Source organism: Larimichthys crocea, chromosome XVI, assembly GCF_000972845.2.
Source record: "Larimichthys crocea isolate SSNF chromosome XVI, L_crocea_2.0, whole genome shotgun sequence".
Taxonomy (NCBI): Eukaryota; Metazoa; Chordata; class Actinopteri; family Sciaenidae; genus Larimichthys; species Larimichthys crocea.
In genome coordinates this window covers 17,358,234-17,379,857 of record NC_040026.1, presented here as the reverse complement: position 1 = coordinate 17,379,857, position 21,624 = coordinate 17,358,234, and the positions used below count along the sequence as shown (strand labels likewise).

The following is a 21,624-nucleotide window of genomic DNA, read 5'->3' as shown; positions in this document are numbered from 1 at the left end:
CTCTGAGCTTTGGAACATTCCTTAGAAAGACCCATATAAGGTGAAAACATACCAGCCAACATCCCGGACAATTATCCTTATCAGCCAGACATCATACAAGGCTTTGACCAATTCGTATGGAATTCAAAACAGGAAAAAGAAAGAGGGGAAAGCACAATGTTCTCTCTCTGTGATTTCAATTATCGTAATTGAGTTGCTTCCTGTTCCAGAGAAGTGTTTCAAAGACATGACTCTGTGTCATCCTGTTCCCACAAACTCCTTCAAACACATCTCTCCGTTGAGCGTGGCAACTCAGACGCTGAAGGCCATTGGTCATTTAAAAACAAAAGTGGAATGGGGCCCTCCTGTGGTTGCCCACCAGAAATGATCACACTGACGATCAAATCGAGACCACTGAAGTCGACTAAAATCAGTTAAATGTTGAAAATAACAATAGATCACATTGTTTTAATACAGTGAGAACTGATGCAAGCTTCAGTCGCCTGAAATATTCCTCTGTATCTCCTCAGACTGAATTTCTTTGCAGGCAAATCAGAGGGTGTAGATAAGGCTACACGGACAGGGACTGAGTGATGAGCAAATAGAAAGACAAAGCCTCTCACTCGTGTCAACTATCCTCTCACCAGACAGACTCAACTTTGTGACTCAGCCAACAGCTGAGTGTGTTTTGTCACAATCTTTTTCCCCCCGCACATATATTCAAGGAGTCCGCTGTGAAACTGCTGTGCTAATGAGGACAGAGTAAAGAAAACGGAATTTCTGATGCTATGTCTGAAATTAGAAAGCAGCATGGTCCTTCACAGCCTGATGCACTTTGGCTCGAGCTCTAAGAAAGCAAAAAAAAAAAAGAAAAAAGGAGGGTGAAGGACGCAAAAAAAAAAGAAGACATAAATGGATAGAAAGAGATGTGAAGAACAGAGGACACTGTGTGTCACAAGCATCCTTCGCTTGCTCTACTGTGATGAAGATTACTGTGCTGCAGCCAGAGGCCTCGGTCCTCTTCCAGCCCCTGGAGTCGGGTCAGGTTTCCTGCAGCTGCTCCATATGTTGGTGGAGATGCTCTGGGGAAGAGCTCGGTCCTCAAAAGGATGGAAGGAGCCCAGAAGCAAGTTCCAGTAGCGAGACAGCTTTAAGCAAAGCTGTGCGACAGAAAGAAACTGCATTTCTATATTTCTCTAAGAATAAAGATTCATACCCTCTTGTTATTTTTCTGTGAGTTTATTTATATTTTATGGAGGCAAAATGATTTCGTGGCTGTATTTGGACAGTTTATTTGTACAGTAAACTGCAGGAGTACCATAATAACTCATAAGATCCAAGAATGAGGATTTATATTGGAGTGAACCTTCTGTCTTTACCGTCTTATTTTAAATTAATTACCTAAACAGGCTCCTTTAGGCCACTGGTTACATCAAGACTACAACCCAATATTCACATGATGGCATTTTATGGTTCTTTATGATCTTCATTCAAATCATCTAACAGATCACATGAATATTTAAGTGTTATCAGGACACCTGTTCATTTTCATAAGATCATGTGACACCCTCGCCACTGAATAACATTTAGATACACAGCCCTTGTCTCTTCACACTCGCTTTCCGTCTATCTACAATACAGCACACACATTGGATTGTCCGCATCAAGGCTTCACAATAAGCATGAAAATTTGCAGCTGTAAATGTGCATTTGTTTTCTTCAATGTGCTGTTCATGGTAAGAAATGTGATTTTTTAAACTGTATTATAATTAGTAAAAGAAGATTTTCTGATTTTCTACTAAACTGCATCTCCAGTTTTTTGGGGTTTTTTTGGCTGATATAAGTGTAGAATTGATTGAATAGAATTAAACACACTATGGGAAATTATTATCTTTCTGCAAATTATTAGACACAATCATTTTCACTCTCGTGACAATACACGACTTTGAAGAAGTACAGGAAGTCCACAGTGACTGTAATCTGTCAGATGTTGGTAATGCATGCAAGGAAACTCAAAAGAAGTCGCAGGAGGGTGGAAGTAATTTGTGGCATCATTTGAAAGAGAATTAATTTGTTCCTTCGGCTGTATCAAACATATTCATATTAAATGGTCTCGGGGGTCTCAGTGGACGGGCCGAGTTGAGGGAACAGCAACAAGTGTGGCAGATAATCAGTCCGACTTATTAGGGGGATGTACCGATGGGGGGTCCTGGGTAGGCATGCAGGGTGCCAGCATGCTAAAATGATTAACTGGGAAAGTTGTGATGATTAACAGGTGTAGATTTTAAAAAATGTAACCCAACAGCACAGAATATAAAATGTAACCCAGTTGTTAATTTAAGTGAAAATCTGCTTTTATTTAAAGCAAAATGACCAATGTAAGAGTATTAAAGTCAACATTTTAAACCAACCTTACATGCAAAATTTCATAGATTGAGAAAATGTGATGATATAAACTTGATTTTAGTGTTTAGTCTCATTTTGCACCATTTATTTGCTCCTGGCTTTCCTCCTTACAATGTTTTTAGTTCCACACTGCAGCAGCAGAACTGGGTTCATTGAGTTTAATGTCGCTATATAAACCGCTGCATTAATTTTCCAGTTTGTTAAATTTGTTGGGTTTTTTTCTTTTTGTCTTTTAGGCATCTGGGGTTGCCCTCATCGTCGTCGGAGTACTGCAACACACCACTTACATGCAGATAGGCACTTTCGCAGGGAGCGCCCTGTCTAAAATCGCTATAGTCCTCATCGCAGTGGGTGTCACCATAACACTCGTCTCTTTCCTGGGTCACATTGGGGCATGCTTTAATAGTAGTCCGATGGTGACTTGTGTAAGTAACATAATGTCCCTTAATGAGTTTGAAATTGTTTCCCCTAAATTTTATTAAGAACAAGCCTGTGGGACAATCTTCTGAGGATATTGAATGTCAGTATTTTGGTTATGGATTTTTGTGGTTGAAGAGCTGAAAGTAGATTAAATGAAAACTGTCCAAAGAGATGTTTCAACAGAAATGTAACTGACGGGAAAGTTGCTGTAATGTTCTTTAAAGGATATGAGACACGACTGACCTTTAACACTGTTTCACTCTGTTTCTTTAAGTTCATCTGTGTCCTCATAGCGATCATCATAATGGAGATACTCACAGGGGCTGCTTTTTATTTCTTCCGCAGCAAGGTGAGACACTTAAATTCTGCCCATGAATGAAATGATTAGAGATCAAAGTCAAAACATTAACTTCCTAATTATTAAGATATTATTATCTTATCATGTCTGTAGACTGCCCTCCTGAAGATGAAAAGTGCTATGAAGAAAAAAGCTTCAGGGGCGGTCCATGAATACAGTCAAGAGAAGAGACACGCCATCAACAGAATTCAGGAAAAGGTGACATGCAAAGATTTCTGTTTTGCATTTCAGATAACATTCACTCTCTGTGCATTGTATAGCTGTAATTAGAAATCACTTTAAATATTCAGGGAATTGCACCATATCAACACAATACAAACTGACAAACTGAAATTAAAAGTCCTCTCTGGGACATGATGCACATGCAGTTGTGTGTCCCCTTGAGGCCCCTGTAATTATATTTTTTGTGGACAGTTAACCTGAAGTCTTCAGGTCTTTCTCAGAGTCAATCACTGTAGGTTTAGTTACATTCTGATCGATCGTCTCCCACCCCTTTACTATAATTCCTATTTTTAGCAATCAACATAGGCATTACACCAACAAAGACCAGAGCAACATGGATTTAGATTTAGACAGGGACTAAGATGATGTACTGCAGGAGGGATGAGAGACGAATGGATGTGGGTCAAGGGTCGAGGGCTGTGAGATGAAGGGATGAGCGTAGAGGGATAAAGGGTAGGTGGATGGAGGGGTAAGAGGCAAGAGCAGAAATAAGGGCTGTAAATGGATGGGGGAGTTCAGAGATGGATCGAGTCAGCTAGTTGGGGGTAAGACAGGTGGGAACCAGGAGGTGAGCGGTGAGTGGTGGAGCTGTCTCTTCGTCACGTGAATGAAAGAGAGAGAAGAGAAAAAGGAGAGAGATGGAGAAGGTTTACTTGAGGTGAGTTCTAGGCGTGGTCTTTGTTCCTAACCATCCATTTCAGTCAAAAGTCCACAGTTTCTTTAAAGGGCGGCGTTTTTGAGCTGCTGTATCTGTTCCTACTGTCCATATTGGTCATGAAGAGATCTCACCTTTGCAATATGAAAGATCAACCTCCATTTTGTGTGTCAATGCACATGTGAGCATCTTTTTATTTTTTTGGCTTTGCATAGAGAGACGCACATACTGTAGAGGCAGTATGAGTGCTTTAGTGCAATCCTCACATATTATATATCATACTTACCTTACAGTTTAAATGCTGTGGTGCAATGAGCCCCGGTGATTGGTCCTCGAGTGTGGGCTGGGAAAACCACGATGCCGTGCCAGATTCCTGCTGCAAGGAGAAGAGTGATGATTGTGGGAAGGACCTGAAGAACGCATACGAATCGGTCTGCTTATTTAAAGATCACAACCATTTCTGCTAATTTCTGTGGAGAAAATGATTCAGTATTTTATAACTTATTTTATGCTCCCCCTCAGGGTTGTGTCGAGGCCATCAACATATTTCTGCTAAAGAATCTGGTGTGGGTCGGCGCTCTCTGCATTACTCTTGGGATTCTAGAGGTAAACTGTTTTTCACATATTCATCCTGATATGAGAATGTTGTGTAATAAATTATACTCGTATGGAGGGTCCATGATAATACAAATCCAAGATACTTGTTGCATGTCATCCCTTTCCCCCTTTCTCTGCCATTAATTAGTTTAGTTTAATTTCTTATTGATGAAGAGGAGACTGTAAATGAGGCAGAGTTAGCCCAAAAGGCTGTTTTAAAAAAAATATTTTATCTTCCATTACAGGCAGAGAAGTCAAACAGAAATGTATAAATGCATTTTGAGACAAACTAAAAAATTGCATATTTCCCTGCAAGATTTGCTAATTTATTTAAATCAGCTATTTCGATACACTTTTCAACAATTTGCATGAGAAAATGTTCAGATAACCAATGGTAATGCAGACATTTAAAAAGTAAGTAGGGGATGGCATGAATGATAATAAAGCCTATCTCATCCCGTTTGCCTCGGGAAGTGAAATCCAGACTTAATTAGAATTTCAGAAAGAGAAAAGAACCTTTCTGACCCGTCTCTGAGTTTGTTTGCTGCCAGTAAGTTGTAACCTTTTTACCTGTTACAGGTTTTCGGAGTGGTACTCGGGGTGTGCTTCTGTATGACCATAAGACGAAACAAATACCAAAACATCGAGTGATGTGTCATCCTTCTCAAGTATGGATGATTTCTCACAGCAGCCGCAGATTTGATCTATTGGGTTTGATTTCTCAGTTTATTCGTGCTACGCTTTCTAAAAATGTGACCTAAAGTTTAAATATGTAGTTCATATTTTGCTGATATGTTTGGAAAAACAAGTAAAAAGATACCTTATTGTTACTTTCATGCTTAAATATCAATATGTTATCAAACAATTGAACATTTTTTTGGTCTCTTATGGGTGTAAGACATTGAAAACACCTGTTATAATCAAGTTTAAATTTCATGCAAACTATGAATGTTTTAAAATAAATGTGAGATACATTGTCTGCTTCAGTCTGCACATTCGACACCCCTTGCATGTGATCACTGAGAACTTCCTTTGAGCTCATTTCAAACAGGTTTGTGAGTTGAAGAGTTCAGCATGGACCATAAATACTTCAGTAGAGTAACAGTTGTTCAATATCGATCAACAACATCACATAAGATAAACGCTGTTAATTAATCATTTATATTGTACTTTACACCATACTGCTGTCTGGTTACAATTTTTCATCCGATGAATTGCTGTAAATCAAACTATCCAGCAGTATGTAAAGAAGTTAAAACAAGCTTGACCTTCATCTACATCTACAGTAGTAAAATGCAACATACAGATTAGTGCAGCAGTAATAATAAAGCATCCAAAAACACTCACACAATGAGTACTTGCAGATAATACTGACAAATGTTTACTTAACTACAGGTTTGAATGCAAATCTTTTACTCGTAGGATTTTTCAAAGTATAGTATTGGTGTGTTTACTTCAGTAAAAAGTCTGAACACTTCTTCCACTGCTGAACTGTGCACAGTGCAAGGATATCAAATATGGAGGAGGATGATCAACATGTTGCCGTTTGTGAGTCCAAATTTCTTTGGCTTGTATTCAAACTGTATCATCACATGCTGAGAATTTTCGAGGAACAGCAGCCAAACCGAAGAGGTAAAATACTTTATCTGGAGAGTCCGCCTACAGATCATTTGTGACATTTCAAGAACTTACATTCAACAGTTCACTTAACACTGAGGTTAAGGTTTGGTTAGGCTCAGGCACAAAACCATTTTAATAAGGGTATGTTCATGCATTGTCACATATATTCTGTAGATTCTGTGTAAGTGAAAGAGTTGAAATAAAATAAAAAAAAGTACCAATACTCTCAGTAGTAAAATGAAACATTATGTGGAGGAAATTTCAGTGAGAGACAAATACACAAACAAAATGACTCCAGAATTGTCTTTATTGTTGATTTATTCAACAGAATAAGAAGAAAATAAGACAATATGAGCAAATGAGTACAAGAATGTCACAGAATGTCATAGAAAAGTTATTGGTATTGAAGTATTACAGCTGAAAAGTCAGAGATCCTCACACATACAAGGTGGTTCAGAAAAAGCAACATACATTTACACAGTTCATGCCCATTATGAGTTCAACTGGAGTTCAGTCGTTATCCATGTGAATCCTTATCCTGGCCTTGAATGTTATCAAAATAACTCCTCATGAATAACAGCCAGTTATACTAGACATAAGTTACTACCTAAACTTTTGACCGTGCCTTGTATTAAGTCACAGAGATAAGAAGCTGAAAAGTATAGTCATATTTCACAAACACAGATTATAGAAAATACAATATAAGTAAAAGTATAACAGTATAATGTGTAAATCTGTCCAATATTTTACTAGAATAATGTATTAAAATGTTCATTAATACTTTTGTATTTAGTAATACCTTAAATCTAGGTAAACTGGCTCGCTTTAAGTAGTGCACTACATTTCCCAGAATCCCTTTACAGGAAAGGCGTCCGTTCTCAAATCGGTCCGACTTTTGGCAACAGCATGAGAAGTAACGTGTGCGGCAGCGACCGACAAAACTGACTGAAAAACAAAGTTTATCAGCGAGAAACTGAGACTAAATCAAAGGTAAAGAAAGAGTTTTATTGTGTTGTTATAAAAACAGCAGCACCTGTGTTGATATCGGTTTGTTATGGAGGTTAGCACACCGGCTAACATTTAGCCTGTAAACACACAGTATGCAGACTTAAGCTGAATACATCCAGATTTATTTTAACAAAAAGTCTAGATTATACTGCTTAACTTTGTTTCACCATGTGAAGAAAATTAATAAAGAGTGTGTGTTATGTGTTAGGCAACAGAGGTGCTCATTATTTGTCTAAATATTGGAGTTATTATCTTTTATTAAGCAGCATGTCAGAGGCTGTGATCCAGCGAATAAAGGAGCTGGAGGCAGAGCTGGAGAAGCTCAAGTCCCAGCTGAAGGAGAGCAGTGCAGACCTGGACCCACCTCTTAATGAAAACACAGACTTCAAGCCGGATGGCAACACCACAAGCGGCAAAAAGGGCAAAAAGGCAAGCAAAGACCGCCCGTTTGACTTCTCTGCACACCCTCGGCGTCATGTGGCTCTGCGGCTGGCTTATCTGGGATGGGCCTACCAGGGGTTTGCAGTTCAGGAGAACACGGAGAACACCGTGGAGGCCAGACTCTTTGAAGCTTTGCTAAAGACGAGGCTGATCGAGAGCCGACAGACCTCCAACTATCACCGGTGTGGCCGCACCGATAAAGGAGTCAGCGCTTTTTCCCAAGTGAGTTCACGGAGACTCAAAGCGCAACAATAAATTTATATATGTCTCCTTTCCCATGCAGATGTTGAGTGAACTTGTCTCTTCTCCGCAGGTTATAACCATCGATTTGCGCTCTACCCAGTTTTCTGGAGGACTGGGTGTCACGCTGCCTGAAAACGTTGACGTTAGTACCAAGAATAAAGCTACTGGCTCCGAGCTTCCCTACGTGAAGATGCTGAACAGAGTCCTCCCTCAGGACATTAGGATCTTGGACTGGGCACCAGTAGCAGATGGCTTCAGCGCACGCTTCGACTGTCAGTCCCGCACGTACCGGTACTACTTCCCCCGTGGATCCTTAGACGTGGCGTTGATGGCGGATGCTGCAAAAAGGTGGGTGAAGACACAAAGCGCTAATTTCAGCCCTTGAAGTCACAGTTCTGATTTTGAAGACCTTTTTGACACGCTCGACAGATATGAAGGGACTCACGACTTTCGCAATGTGTGCAAAATGGATGTGGGCAACGGAGTGCTGCAGTTCGAGAGGACAATCTTATCGGCATCAGTGAACCCTGTGCAGCCTCAGCACAACTCCAGCACAGACCAGTACGACCTCTTCATATTTGAGATCAAAGGACTGGCCTTCCTTTACCACCAGGTATCAAGAGACACAAACTCATGCCTTTAATTGCTATTAGTATATAAGCTAATAATAATAATAATAATAATAATAAAAACAGCTTTCACTAACCGTAAGACCAGTTCTGATCTTTGCAAATTAGGTACAACCTCTTGTTGAGCTAGTCTCAACAAGAGGTTTACAGTATCTTACTGCCGTAAATTTCCTGTTTTTGATTTATTGCAGGTTCGATGCATGATGGCCCTGCTTCTCCTGATAGGGCAGAAACTGGAAGCCCCAGACATCATCAATCAGCTCCTGGATGTTCAGAATAATCCCAGAAAGCCTCAATACAGGTGAAGCGACTGCTGTTGAAAGCGTTGGAGGGGGTCGGGGTTGTGCAGGAATAATAAGTTTTCCTGTAGAAACTAAATAAGTAATGGTGCAGTTAAATTTGATCTTGTTTCTTAAACATTTCCCTTCCAGCATGGCGGTCGACTACCCGCTTGTGCTGTACGACTGCCACTTTGAAGGTTTGAGCTGGAAACAGGAGAATGAAGAGGTGAACCATGTCCTGTCTGACCTACAGCAACACTGGACCCAGAGTGTAGTCCAGACCCACGTCATCCACGGGATGATCCAGGGTTTGGAAGCCATCGGTGAGATGTTCAATGAGAGGCGAACAAACTCTGACATTTTGAAATATATTCTGTTTTGATAATTCCAGTCAAGAATCTATCGTCAGCCCAGGCCCATATCCACAAATTCATAACAGAACATCTTTTTTTGGGTGTGTTAAATGTTTATGCCAATAACATCTTTTATTTTATTATTAGAAAACACCCAAAATATTTAAAAACAAACCAACAAGCAAAGTATCTTTAATTTTTAAGAGTAAGTTAACTGCACTTAAATAATTAAGGCTAAAAAAAATATTAATATATAGTTTTTGTGCACTTTCGATGCTGTTTGTTTTGCACCTAGCCTTTCTTCCGTTGGGCCTTAGTATGGCATGACCCTGCTATTATTTTTTACACACCAACCATGTCTCTTGCTCTTCTAATTTTGGAGAATTTATCTGCACTTTCCTCAAGGCTTTCCTCCTTTCTAAAGTGCTCCCACTCAGCACCATTATATTTCCTTCATGGTATTCTATGTAAATTAATTTGGTCATAAATGTCTTCAACACTGATGGCACCAACTGGTATTTATAGGCTTACATCCTTAGGTAGCCTCTTAATATGTTGCTGAGCCCTAAAGTATTACACACATCAAAAGGTCAAATGTAAATCGTTTCGCCTCGCTCCGTCCACAGGTGGAGTGTCCTCTAAGCATTGCTGGCTAGTCGAAGGCACCAGACAGAAAAACTACCGGCCCCTGCTCGAACGTCCGTGCTGCGAGAGCCTCGAGTCCAGGATAAACCATTTTGTCAAAAGAGGAAGGCTGGAGCGGGAGGAAGGAGAGAACGGAGGTGAAATGGTCCACAGAGGGAAAAGGTCCAAACATTCCCACCATTCCCCCAGCATGTCGACAAAACAGAGAACAGATCAAAAAGAAGATTGACATTTTCTCACAAGAAAAAGGACTTGAGTTTATTTTGCAGTCATTTTTGTTGTTTAGTTGTTGTATTTACATTTCATTCCAGCAAGCAAAATAATTGATCTCATCTCACAGATCCCTTGTTTTGATGTGATGGTACAGATAAACTGTGTCATATTAATACATTTGTTCGTTAAATAGCTTTTTGTGTTTGCATCTTCTGTCAGAAATTCCCTGGCCTGAGCTCTGAGACTTGTTACAAATCACTTCTCCCTGAAAGAATCAAGTTTCTCTCCTTTCCACCGGCTTATACTGGGATACAGGTGATGCAAGCGCTAAAGTGTTTTTGGTAAACTGAGCATTAGCAACAAGGACGTCCTCAGAAGAGTCTAAACCTTTGTTCTCAGTGAGTTGAGAGGGCTTCTCAGAGATTTAAAAACTTTAAGAAAAGTGAAAATGAAGGAGACGATTTGTTGTTGGCAACAAGAGTCCGATGTTAAAAGTTGGTGGTCTGAATGAAGTTTGCTGGTGACCAGCTGACTCTTTTACCCTCAACTTAGCAAACCTTTCTCTAAAAGTATTCTGACCGTGGTAGGAGTAAACAGAAGACATGCACAATCATCAACTACAGTTAACAGTTATCATTTATTGAAATTCAATATCTACACCTCAGCCCTAAGTGCCGATGTGTAGCAGGGTCAGATTGGGCCGAAATTATTTCGTGTGTGGGAGGAAACCGGAGAGGCCCCAGGGTAAACCCACGGCAAAGCAGGGTCGTAGTCACTCCCGACAGAGAAGACGAGAGTTCACAACCTAAATCTTCATGCCCTGTCTGTGAGGTAGACTCTTGTCCCTGCGCTGTCCCCACCCTAGATAAAGGTGTTTTTTTGTTTGTTGGTACAGGTGTGTCTGACAGACCCGAGCTGAACACTTTGCCAGACTTAAACAAACTTAGACACTTTCTAGGGGTATAAAAAGGAAATAAAAAACATTTTACAGTTTCAGATGTTAAATGCATTCATTAAAAAACAACAAACATTAAGCGAAAAGCAATCATTAAAGGTGCAGCGTGTAAGATTTAGTAGCAGATTACAACCAACTGGATACTGTTCACCTCACTAAACTACTGGCTGTAAAAATGCGCAAAAAACAGAAAAGGTCCTATCTAAAGACATATTTTAGCTTGTCTGTTATTAGCTACTATAGAAACAACATAGCAATTCAACATGGTGGACTCTGGAAAACAGCTTATAAGACAATAAAAATTCTTATTTACAGGTTGATATACTGTAGATCAGGGGTCTTCAACCAAGAACCCTTGGATCCTTGGGCTGAAAAAGGTTGGAATACTCCTGATGTAATTAATATTTTAAAAGGTGTCACATGTCACATTTTAAGGCTGGTTTATGATACCTTTTATATTTACCCAATTTAACTTTATCTTCACCCTATTAACATATGCTGGGTAATTAGCTGATTTATGATCATGATTGATTAAAGGGTCCATGCATAATTATTTTTATTGGTTACTAAATATCAGTAGCTGTGCGTCTTTGGACCATTATTTTGGTAAAAAATTGTCAATTATTATGACAAAAATTGAGAGAGGGCTAGCTCAATTCGTGGCAGCGGCAGCTAGTAGTGGCATTGACTTGCCTGGCAGCTGCCGCGGCAGGTCAGTGGAAGCTACCTCAGACACCACTAAGGTAGTGGCAACTGCCTCAGACACCGGCAACTGCCGCAGCAGGTCAGTGGCAGCTGCCTCGGACACCGCTAAGGCAGTGGCAGCTGCCTCAGACACTGGCAACCGCCACGGCAGGTCAGTGGCAGCTGCATCAGACACCGCTAGGTCAGTGGCAGCTGCCTCAGATACCGGCATCTGACGCGGCAGGTCAGTGGCACCTGCTTCAGACACCGCTAGGGCAGTGGCAGCTGCCTCAGACACCGCTAGGGCAGTGGCAGGTGCCTCAGACACCGGCAACTGCCGCAGCAGGTCAGTGGTAGCTGCCTCAGACACCGCTAGGGCAGTGGCAGCTGCCTCAGACACCGCTAAGACAGTGGCAGGTGCCTCAGACACCGCTAGGGCAGAGGCATCTGCCTCAGACACCGCTAAGGCAGTGGCAGCTGCCTCAGACACCAGCAACTGCCGCGGTAAGTCAGTGGCAGCTCAGGCTTGCTGCAAAAACTGGGGGACTCCTTGCAGTACCTAAACCTGATTCTTATTCTCAGGTTGATATACACAGATAAAAACACAGTAATGAACATTATATTTCATTCCTGCCATTCTCTCTAAATGTTACACACTGCACCCTTTTTGAAATAGTAATGACTGCTTTTTTCTTGATCATAAGAAATGAAATAAATAAAATAAAATACGCAACGGTTTTCTTCAGAGCGACAACATCCTGATCATTCCCTTTCTTCTGGTGGAGGGGTGGTGACCACACACAGCATTTCAGACTCTGTAATTGTTACGGCCGCCACCGTTTCGCCCTGGCGCATATGTGTGTATGGTGTCTACCCTTTATGTAATTCTAGGTCTGCGGTTGCTGGTGAGGGGTTGGATCCTGACGGCGCCGATCCCGGAATCCAATGGGATTGGGATTGCCTGCGAGATCCTCCGCATCCTCTCCCGGCCGACCAATCCGCGGGGCCCAAAAGGGCAATTTAAACAGCAGCCGCCAGAGCATCGTGGCAGCTTCATTGTGTATTATGGTTATGCGCTCACCTCGTTTTGTCTTACTAAAATCGTATTTCGAAACTGTTAAAAATCGGTGAGGATTTCTTCTGGGACTGGGCAGGGATTAGTTTAGACCCTTAGTGACTGATTGCACCTGAGAAGATTTCTGTTAGACCCATTAGTTTAGGAGTGCTGTTTTTGATGTGTTTTTTGTCATTAGATAGTAGCTTAGTTAGTGAGGTTTTTCTTTCTCGTTTTGGTTTGCTACTTAGATAATATAGGCTCTGTTTAGAGTTCTCTTTTTGTCATATTTATTCATTTAACAGCACTCGCTCGCCCTTAGTTACCTTTTGCCTCACCTCCTTTTGTTAACGATTTGAATTTTCATTTGATAAAATACCTTTTGTTTAATACCCTTAAAATCTGGTTTTATGTTACTTCTTTTCATACCCTAACAGTAATGCAAAGTGCCAATTACAACAGCTGATCATAAAGTTACTTAACTAATTCACACATGTGCACACATCACTCACACACGTGTACTTACACATTTATGATGCCTTCAGCAGCTTTTTGGGGGGTTTCTGTCTTTTTTGGTCGAGGAGGGGATCAAACCACCCATCTTCCCGCGGGTCTGCTCGCTCTGCCTCTGCTGAAGTAATTAGGTGAGTGTTGGTTGTGTTGTGTTGTGTTGTGTTTTGGTTCTGGAGATCATAGGCAGACCAGAACTCCAGAATTCTGCTTCTGGAACAGGAAGGTTCTGTGCCCATATATGGTGTTAAAGTCAGTAAACACTTCCTGCTGTGTTATTTTTTGTTTTTGTTTTGTTTTAATTTAGAGTTAAATCCAAGCTCCCACATTCATATTTTGGACACATAGGAAGCTGCTGCTTTCCAGTTCAGCATTTTGTTTTCTCATTTTGAAGAAAAGGGAAATCTGGGTTTGTTTATTGCTGTCAAACCTTCTGCGGCATGTGTTAGACTTAACGTTATTGATGTGTTGAACTGTCAGTCCGACAGTTTTTTTTTTTTTTTTAGCTCAGTTACAGCAGTTTTGTCCATTTTCCACATATTAGCATGCTCATGTGCTAAAATCTGATACAGGACAGGTTATACCCTTATCTTGTGTAAATGTGTATTCACATTTTCACTCATGCAAATATTTGTTTTGCTTTTGGAATAAATACATTTTGCAGAAAGTGGCTGTCGCTAAGTTTGATTTACAACACAGCTGTAGTGATACTTGTACTTATTTGAGTATTTTAATTTTAAAGTAGTTTTTTAAATCTACTCCACTTTGTTTTGGAGGCAAATGTATTTTTTAAAGATATACTAGTTACTTTGCGGCTAAAGATTATTAATACAGAACATACATAACCAGCATGCTAACATATAGGGTAAGCTACCAAACAGTATATAAAGTAAATACTCCACCTCTTTAACTGGTCTACATGTTAATGCATTAACGATTATAATCCAGTAATCCACTATGAATCTGAAATGGGTCATTCTGAATAATTAGTATTTCAGGATCTCTTTAATTGGCCAGATATGTTTACACATACAAGGAATCTTCTATGCTCTAGTGTTGCTACTCCAGTGTGTAAGATTTAGTTGCCTCTAGTGGTATAATCACATTGCAATCTCCTCAGATCACCCTCACCTACTTCTGCACTACTTCCTGGACTTTCATTCATCTGTTTACAGCCATTTGTAGTTGTATCTCATGTTTTTATAAAACATTTTTCTATTTTTTCTATGTGTATAGCACGGGTTAACTTCTTAACACAGTTATGTATTTATTTTCTATGCAAATGTTCAATCAATGCTGTCATATGTACAGGACATACAGAGAATTGAAATTGTGTTTCCCTCTTATCCCTCTTATATTATTATATAATTTTGGGCCCCATGACAAAAAAAATAAAAAAATAAATCTAATTGGGGCCCCCCCTCTGCACAGTTGTTGTCACCACATCTCTAGGACCAAATATTCCATCAAAAGCTTTACATAACTCTAATTTAAAGGCTTGCAACTGTTTTGCGTCTTGTAGTTCAATACTAGTACTAGCACAATATTTACTGCTGGGGATTTGTGCATGCATGCAAGTCTGCATACAGTATCACTATTTGATGCAAGATTAAAAGCCACTTAACTTAACTTTTACTGCCCAAAACACGTAAAAACAAAGAGATAATTAATTTCATTATTATATTTGAAATATATATACTCAGTGATGATGGTTTAATAATTTTATATCGGTGTTTACCTATTGTTTGGGGCCCCTGTGAGTCGTGGGCCCTTAGAATTGTCCTAACTTTCCCTCCCTATAACAAGTCGTGGGCCCTTAGAATTGTCCTAACTTTCCCTCCCTATAACATTATTGTTTTTATCCTTGCGATCTGCTCTGACTGTAAAGCACTTTGAGCCAACTTCTGTTGTTTTTTTTAAATGTGCTATATAAATAAATTGACTTGACTTGGTACTGTGAATGGGAACTTTTGGAGATGACCGAGACGGAACCAACGTGTGAAGCAGGGAAGGATTTTGAGGTGGCGTCTGTCAAAGCTAAGGAGCTAGGTCGCTAGCAGTCAGTTGAGTACAAGTCAAGAGTCGCAGACGGAGAGACATCCAGCAAACAGGAACCTGTCTCCACCCTGCTCTGTCTGACTGCACATTGAACCGGACGGGAGTGGACATGGCTGCGGCTTCGTGTGGCTTCGTGTCTGAGCTCTCTCTGGCCTGTTAGACACTTGTGCTAACGTTAGCCTGTGTTAGCTGCTGTGTCTCTGCACGGACTGTTGATTTAAGGGAGCAGCACGCACACACTGAAGAGGTAAACACGACGAGTGTGTGTGGATGACAGCAACTAAAAGCTGTGTGTGTGTTGGAAGCTGTGAAGCCTCGTCAGGGTTCAAAGTTTCACTCCCAAACTTACATAAAGTGTTTAAGGAGTGTAGCCCGGCACCTCCACAGCAGGGGGCGTGTTGTTAAACCTCATGTCAGCCGTGGGGAGTCTTTAAATACTCAGCAAGAAACACGCAGAGCACTGTGTACACACCTAGAGCTCTTTAATGTAACTCCCTGTAAGTCACTTTAAAGTTCATTGACACTGGATAATGGCTGCACAGGCAGTAGCTCAGTCCATAGGGACTTGGTTATGGAGAGGTGCCCTTGAGCAAGGCACCAAACCGCCCCCAACTACTCGCAGGGTGCTTCTCCACCTCTCTCCACGTTTGCATGTGAACATAAAGACTGTACGAAGCAGGGCCGGTGTTTCGGTTTAACTAGTGACCGTGTTAACTGGTGACTATAGATGGGAGTATTAATTCTGTGGTATCGATATATCGATACTCGTTTGCAGGGGCACCGCCAGGAATTTTGGGCCCCATGACAACAACAAAAAAAAAATCAAATTGGGCCCCCCTCCTCTGCGCAGTTGTTGTCCCCACATCTCTAGGACCTAAATATCCCATCCAAAGCTTTACATAACTCTAATCAAAGGCTTGCAGCTGTTTTGCGTCTTGTAGTTCAATACTAGTACTAGCACAATATTTACTGCTGATGATTTGTGCATGCATGCAAGTCTGCATACAGTATCACTATTTGATGCAGGATTAAAAGCCACTATAAAAATGTGCTAAAGGCCATTTTTATTTAACTTTTACCTATAAAAATGTGCTAAAGGCCATTTTTATTTAACTTTTACTGGCCAAAACACGTAAAAACAAAGAGATGATTAATTTCATTATTATATTTGAAATATATATATACTCAATGATGATGGTTTAATAATTATATATTGGTGTTTACCTATTGTTTGGGGCCCCTGGAATTGTCCTAACTTTTCCCTCCTATACGGCGCCCCTGAGTGTGTGTGTCTGCGTTAAAAAATAGTTTCCCCTCGAGTGATTAAAAGTGTCTTTTCTCCTTTTTCTGATATACTCTATCTAATTTATATACAGCCTGGTTACGAATGTTACGTCAGCAAAGTGTGTTTTAAAGGTGCAGTGAGTGAAATTAAATATAATAACTTAGAACTATGTTTTAATTTGTGTCTATTAACTGTTGTGGAGAAATTGCTAAAGTCAATGGTGAGGTCAGGAAGGAAGAAAGTGTTCAGGAGCCTCTGATGTCTTATGCTGTATTATTTACTGATGCTGAAAATTAGAGACACTGTCAAAGTTCATCAGAAGTGCCTGAGTCGGTCTCACAGGCAGCAACAGGTCTCTTCGACCCTGGCCACCACAGTGTTGAGATAGACTGGCACCTACTGTTCTCAACCAAAGCCAAACAAGTAATACTGCTGAGGACCTCAAGGCCCACACGTGACCTTGTGTAACCTAAGGATAGAAAATTCCATAACATTAACCAATGACGGTATAAAGAATGGACAGAGCATGAGTGACGTCACACGTAGGTTTCCGTAGATCTGTTTTTTTTTAAAGCTGAAAACCCTGTTAATCTGAAACTCGGCAAAGACGTCGATCATTAGCAGACCTGAGGCGGTAAACATGTTTATTCCTGCTGTAAAGTTTGGCACTTTAATACATGCGCTTATGGAGATCAAGGAGTTTGAGCACTTTCGCATTGGCTTCATGGTTTTTCTTTAGAATGAGACTTTTACATCTACAGAGTCCTCTTCTACGGAGTCCGACAGCAGCCCAGAACAGACAAACCTAACACTGGGGCTCTAGATAAGGACCTTTTACTGAAGTTTCTCCTTCATACTTGAAACAGGCGGGTGAGATGAGATGAGTTTGCATGTCCTTTTTAAAAAGGTACAACACCAAACAGAACAGAGCAAAAGGCTGCCGGGCTGTCCACAGGGTCACATCGATACTCTCTCTGTCACAATATTAACATCTCAGGAGCAAGGTAACATTAAAACCACACCCAGTTATATAACCAGGCAAGTCAACGTCCCTATCATTGCAGGGTGGGCTGTTTTAAATATGTGTTTTCACTTTCAATGAGAAGTGACATTTCATGTTTTACATTTCTTGTTTCTTCATTGCTGTTATCTACAAACTAGTCCAACTTTAGCCGCTCTTATCTCCTTCTGCTGAGCTTCTATGACTCAGCATTTAGTAACAGTATTATTCATTTGCTAACGTTGCTGCGTTGCTGTGCTTTAAGATGTTCCTGGTGGGGCTGACTGGAGGTATTTCCTCGGGGAAAAGCACAGTGTCCTCAATGCTGCGAGAGCTGGGGTGTCCCATTATTGATGCTGACGTTGTGGCCAGGAAAGGTAAGTGAATATCTCCCCTCTGCTGCAGACGATTTATATTTTACAAAGTCATCCAGCTGAAATAAAATAAACTCCGTTGTGGGAATACGATTGGCTCACATCGGTGTAATAAGGTTTGTTATTACAGTGAATCGGATATAAAGAGGCTGAAGCCTTTAGGAGGTTCATTAAGACAAACGCTTGAAGAGAGAACATGAATCATGACGGCTGTCTCTGGCTGACTGCGGGGATGACGCTTTAGTTATGTAGTGGAAAAGGTCACAGAAGTACTGTGGATGAACAGAGGAGGAAGTAATAGGCACGAGTCTAAACACTCAGGTGGTTGATGAGCCCGTATTAGATACATTTAAATATTTTCGGATCCCCACATCCATTTTTTTTGACGACTCATACTAACCGTTACAAAATTGCTACAAAATTGAGTTATTCAGTCATTTAAACACATAGTTTAAACCAAATGTCACTGCCTTGTCTCGATACCAGTGGTGGAGCCGCACACTCCTGCCTATTCCCGCATCGTCTACCACTTCGGGCCAGAGATCCTTCTCGAGAACGGGGAGATCGACCGGCAGAAGCTGGGTCAGCTCATCTTCACCAGCGAGGAGAAGAGGAAGCTGCTGAACTCTATCACCCACCCAGAGATCCATAAAGCAATGCTCAAAGAGATCCTGTTCTACTTCCTCAGAGGTGAGGTGAAGGAACTGAGTTTGGCTCAGTCATCAGTTAGAAAAGGAGGATTATTTACTGAAAATGAGCCAAGGCTGTTTTAGCAGTGCAGCGATGGGCTTCAGGGTTTTAGGCTGTTTCTCACAAAGCTTTATGATTTTAGTCTCTGCGAGCCAGAAAGTAAAGATATTTCAGAATATTCCCAACATTTTATTATGTCAGAGGTGAAGGGAAATAAAAGTGCTCACTTCTGCTGTAAACATTTCAAACTTTAAGAAAAAAACCCAGCTGTGACTCTCGCTCGCTACATTAATTCTTTAGCAACTGCGGAAAAAAAGCGTTTTAAAATAAACTTCTCATACACCTCTTGTTGCATGTTGTTAAAAAGTCATTAACTTAATTGTGATAGCAGTGTGCTCACAACGTTGGAGTGTAAATGCGCTGACGCTAATTAATTCCGTTTCACAGTACTTCCTCTTCATCTCTCCCTTCTTTCCTCTCCCCAGGATACCGCTATGTGGTGCTGGATGTGCCCCTTCTCTTCGAAACGAGGCGTCTCACTCAGTTTCTAAACCACACTGTCGTAGTTTACTGGTAAGACCACACGCTCAGTTTTCTCAGTTATCCGCCTCCATCACTGTAAATTGTTTGTTTACAGGTTTCATATTTTAAAATCCGTCAATATTTGTTGCTTTGTTTCTGACAGAATATGGCCATTAAGCCCGGTTTTGTGTGCTATTGGTTACCTTCCTCCATCCCTCTCTGTGCCTTATTAGCATGACTCACCGCCTCTGGATTTTTTAACAAGGCACCCTGGCTTGCACCATAAATAACCTCCATTGTCTGTTCCTTTTCAGTGACCCTGCCACTCAGCTATCGCGCCTGATGCAGAGGGACGGCCTGACCCAGGAGCAGGCCGAGCAGCGCGTGGCTGCCCAGATGCCCCTCAATGAAAAGCGCGGCTTGGCCAATCACGTTATCGAGAACTCAGGCAGCCGAGAGGACACCCACCGGCAGGTCCTGCGGTTGCACACAAAGCTGGAGGACTCCATGGACTTCCTCTTAGTGAGGGTCATTGCTGTTGCAGCCACTGCTGGTCTAAGTGGGATACTGCTTTATGCAGCCAAGATGTTTTTGTCCTAACAGAGGACAGATGATGGGAAGAGAGGTTTCTTTGGTGCAGGATGTGGTCAAGGGTGTGAATAGGAGCAGGCAAAGGCACATCGGGGGTTCCGGTGTTTACTGTGAGATTAGTTTCATAGCGCCCACAACAGGTGTGACTTGCTCTGTTTGCAGTTAACACAGACTTACATTATCGACACAACATGCACTGACATACGTGGTTTGGTGTGAAGGGTTTCTATGTGCAATTTCTATTTGTTTTTACTCTGAGACACTTAAACAAGGAGGGTGATCCCTTCAGAAGCTCCCAGATGCTCTTAACGGTGGTCGCAGTTTGGGGCCTATAAAGCTGTTAAACTTTTCATTTTGGTGCATCTGCTTAAAAATCAACTCTAACACATGTACAAACTGAGAGATTTTATTTTGTTACACCTTTTACACCTTATGAAATTGACGTTTTGGGTGATTTGTATAGATTGTAAATACAAACACCGGACAGTAGAGAGAGCAGATGAAAACGTTAGAAGGCTGTACGAACACAGACGTACGTCACAAACAAACTATCAATCCCCAGCCACGAAGATTTTAAAATTAAAATGCTGTTTAGGAACGATCTGACGCCCACAGAATATGTAACGATTGTATGCTAATGAGCTGTATAATGAAGATGTATGACAGAATGTAACTGACAATCCATTTTTAATGGGAACAGTGTGAATTAACAGACTTTATATGTATCACTGTATTTTCTTACACTTGAAGCTGTCCTCTGTAAATACCAAGTGTGTGATCTTTGTTTTTTTTGTTTGTTTTTTTCTGTCCACACTCACGTGTAACTAAACATAACATTTGTAACATGTAGCTGCTTAAATGAAATATAAATGATCCAATACTACTGTTTTAAAGTAGCTGTCAGGTGGTGTCTTTTTTTCAACATTTCAGGTGAAACTTTTTTTGTTTTTATTGTTACCTCTCCGGGATGTTTGAGCTTTGCTGTGCATAATTATGATTCTGCAGTTTGCAGTAATGTGGAATTTGGTCCAATATGCAGCTCACACAAGAGAGACCACACATTGAGAATGGACTGAGTCTACTTGTAGATTCTGGTTTGAGAGAGAAGGAGTAGATGTAATTTTAAGGAATTAACATTTTCGAACATGTCCGGAAGGAATCTTTATACAACTTTGGCCTCCTTTCGTCAAGATAATAGTGAAAAGTTAATGAAGAAATTAAAGGGTTACTCCAGCGATTAAGCATTGGACCTTCATTAAGTTTACAGACTTAATAGAGACAGAGCTGAAATAAAATAATAAAATTTTCAAAAGGCCAGATATCCTGACTTTTAGTCACAAGTATCGGTCCAACTCCAAAAAACACTTATTGAAACTTTTTAGTTTCAGGAGCACGCCTCAACCATGACACAACATTCCTATAAATACATTCATACCCTCTACCCGCCTGATGCTTCCCCGCAATGCAAGTACAAGAGTTCACACTTCGTTTACAATCTTTTGTTAAATCATTTAAACGTTTTATGTTGATGTTGTGCCCCTTGCTTGTGAAAGTAGTGTTATGCTTGTTTGACCTTCTCAAGTCTTAAATCAATCCAGCATATCCTTGATGACATCGCAATTATCCAGGAGGAGCAGTAAAGCTGCAACTAAGTATTGTTCTTCATCATGTTTCTCATAGGAAGTACTGAAAAAAAAGTTTAAATTTCCCACAAAGGGGAGATCTTCAAAAAGATAAAGATTTAAAGTCACATTTGAGGAATGTTTGGCATTTTTGGTTAAAACTTACCCCCCAAATAGATGATAGTATAGCATGGTATAATATATCTATA

The 21,624-nt window shown here is 40.7% G+C and overlaps 3 protein-coding genes across 5 annotated transcripts; all 3 read left to right on the top strand.

The window, feature by feature from the left end:
* Window positions 1-1,618: 1,618 nt before the first annotated feature.
* LOC104935520 (CD63 antigen) lies at window positions 1,619-7,145 on the top strand. 2 transcript variants are annotated; one of them, XM_027289487.1, is made up of 8 exons: window positions 1,619-1,715; window positions 2,622-2,810; window positions 3,080-3,154; window positions 3,257-3,361; window positions 4,334-4,471; window positions 4,563-4,646; window positions 5,217-5,305; window positions 7,108-7,145. In XM_027289487.1, the coding sequence occupies exons 1-7, from the start codon at window positions 1,662-1,664 to the stop codon at window positions 5,286-5,288; spliced, it is 717 nt and encodes a 238-aa protein (XP_027145288.1). In that variant the 5' UTR covers window positions 1,619-1,661; the 3' UTR covers window positions 5,289-5,305; window positions 7,108-7,145. The 2 variants fall into 2 exon arrangements, with proteins under 2 accessions (XP_027145288.1, XP_019120288.2); XM_019264743.2 differs by lacking the exon at window positions 7,108-7,145 and having other exon boundaries at window positions 5,217-5,447.
* Window positions 7,117-10,264, top strand: pus3 (pseudouridylate synthase 3). 2 transcript variants are annotated; one of them, XM_019264740.2, is made up of 7 exons: window positions 7,117-7,247; window positions 7,532-7,928; window positions 8,020-8,297; window positions 8,379-8,562; window positions 8,770-8,879; window positions 9,010-9,182; window positions 9,839-10,264. In XM_019264740.2, the coding sequence occupies exons 2-7, from the start codon at window positions 7,533-7,535 to the stop codon at window positions 10,084-10,086; spliced, it is 1,389 nt and encodes a 462-aa protein (XP_019120285.1). In that variant the 5' UTR covers window positions 7,117-7,247; window position 7,532; the 3' UTR covers window positions 10,087-10,264. The 2 variants fall into 2 exon arrangements, with proteins under 2 accessions (XP_019120285.1, XP_019120284.1); XM_019264739.2 differs by having other exon boundaries at window positions 7,120-7,247; window positions 7,529-7,928.
* A 4,980-nt stretch (window positions 10,265-15,244) lies between these two features.
* Window positions 15,245-20,689, top strand: dcakd (dephospho-CoA kinase domain containing). The gene is made up of 5 exons (XM_010747012.3): window positions 15,245-15,578; window positions 17,882-17,993; window positions 18,477-18,680; window positions 19,166-19,253; window positions 19,517-20,689. Exons 2-5 carry the CDS (start codon window positions 17,882-17,884, stop codon window positions 19,800-19,802), a joined length of 690 nt encoding a protein of 229 aa, XP_010745314.1. The 5' UTR covers window positions 15,245-15,578; the 3' UTR covers window positions 19,803-20,689.
* Window positions 20,690-21,624: the final 935 nt, after the last annotated feature.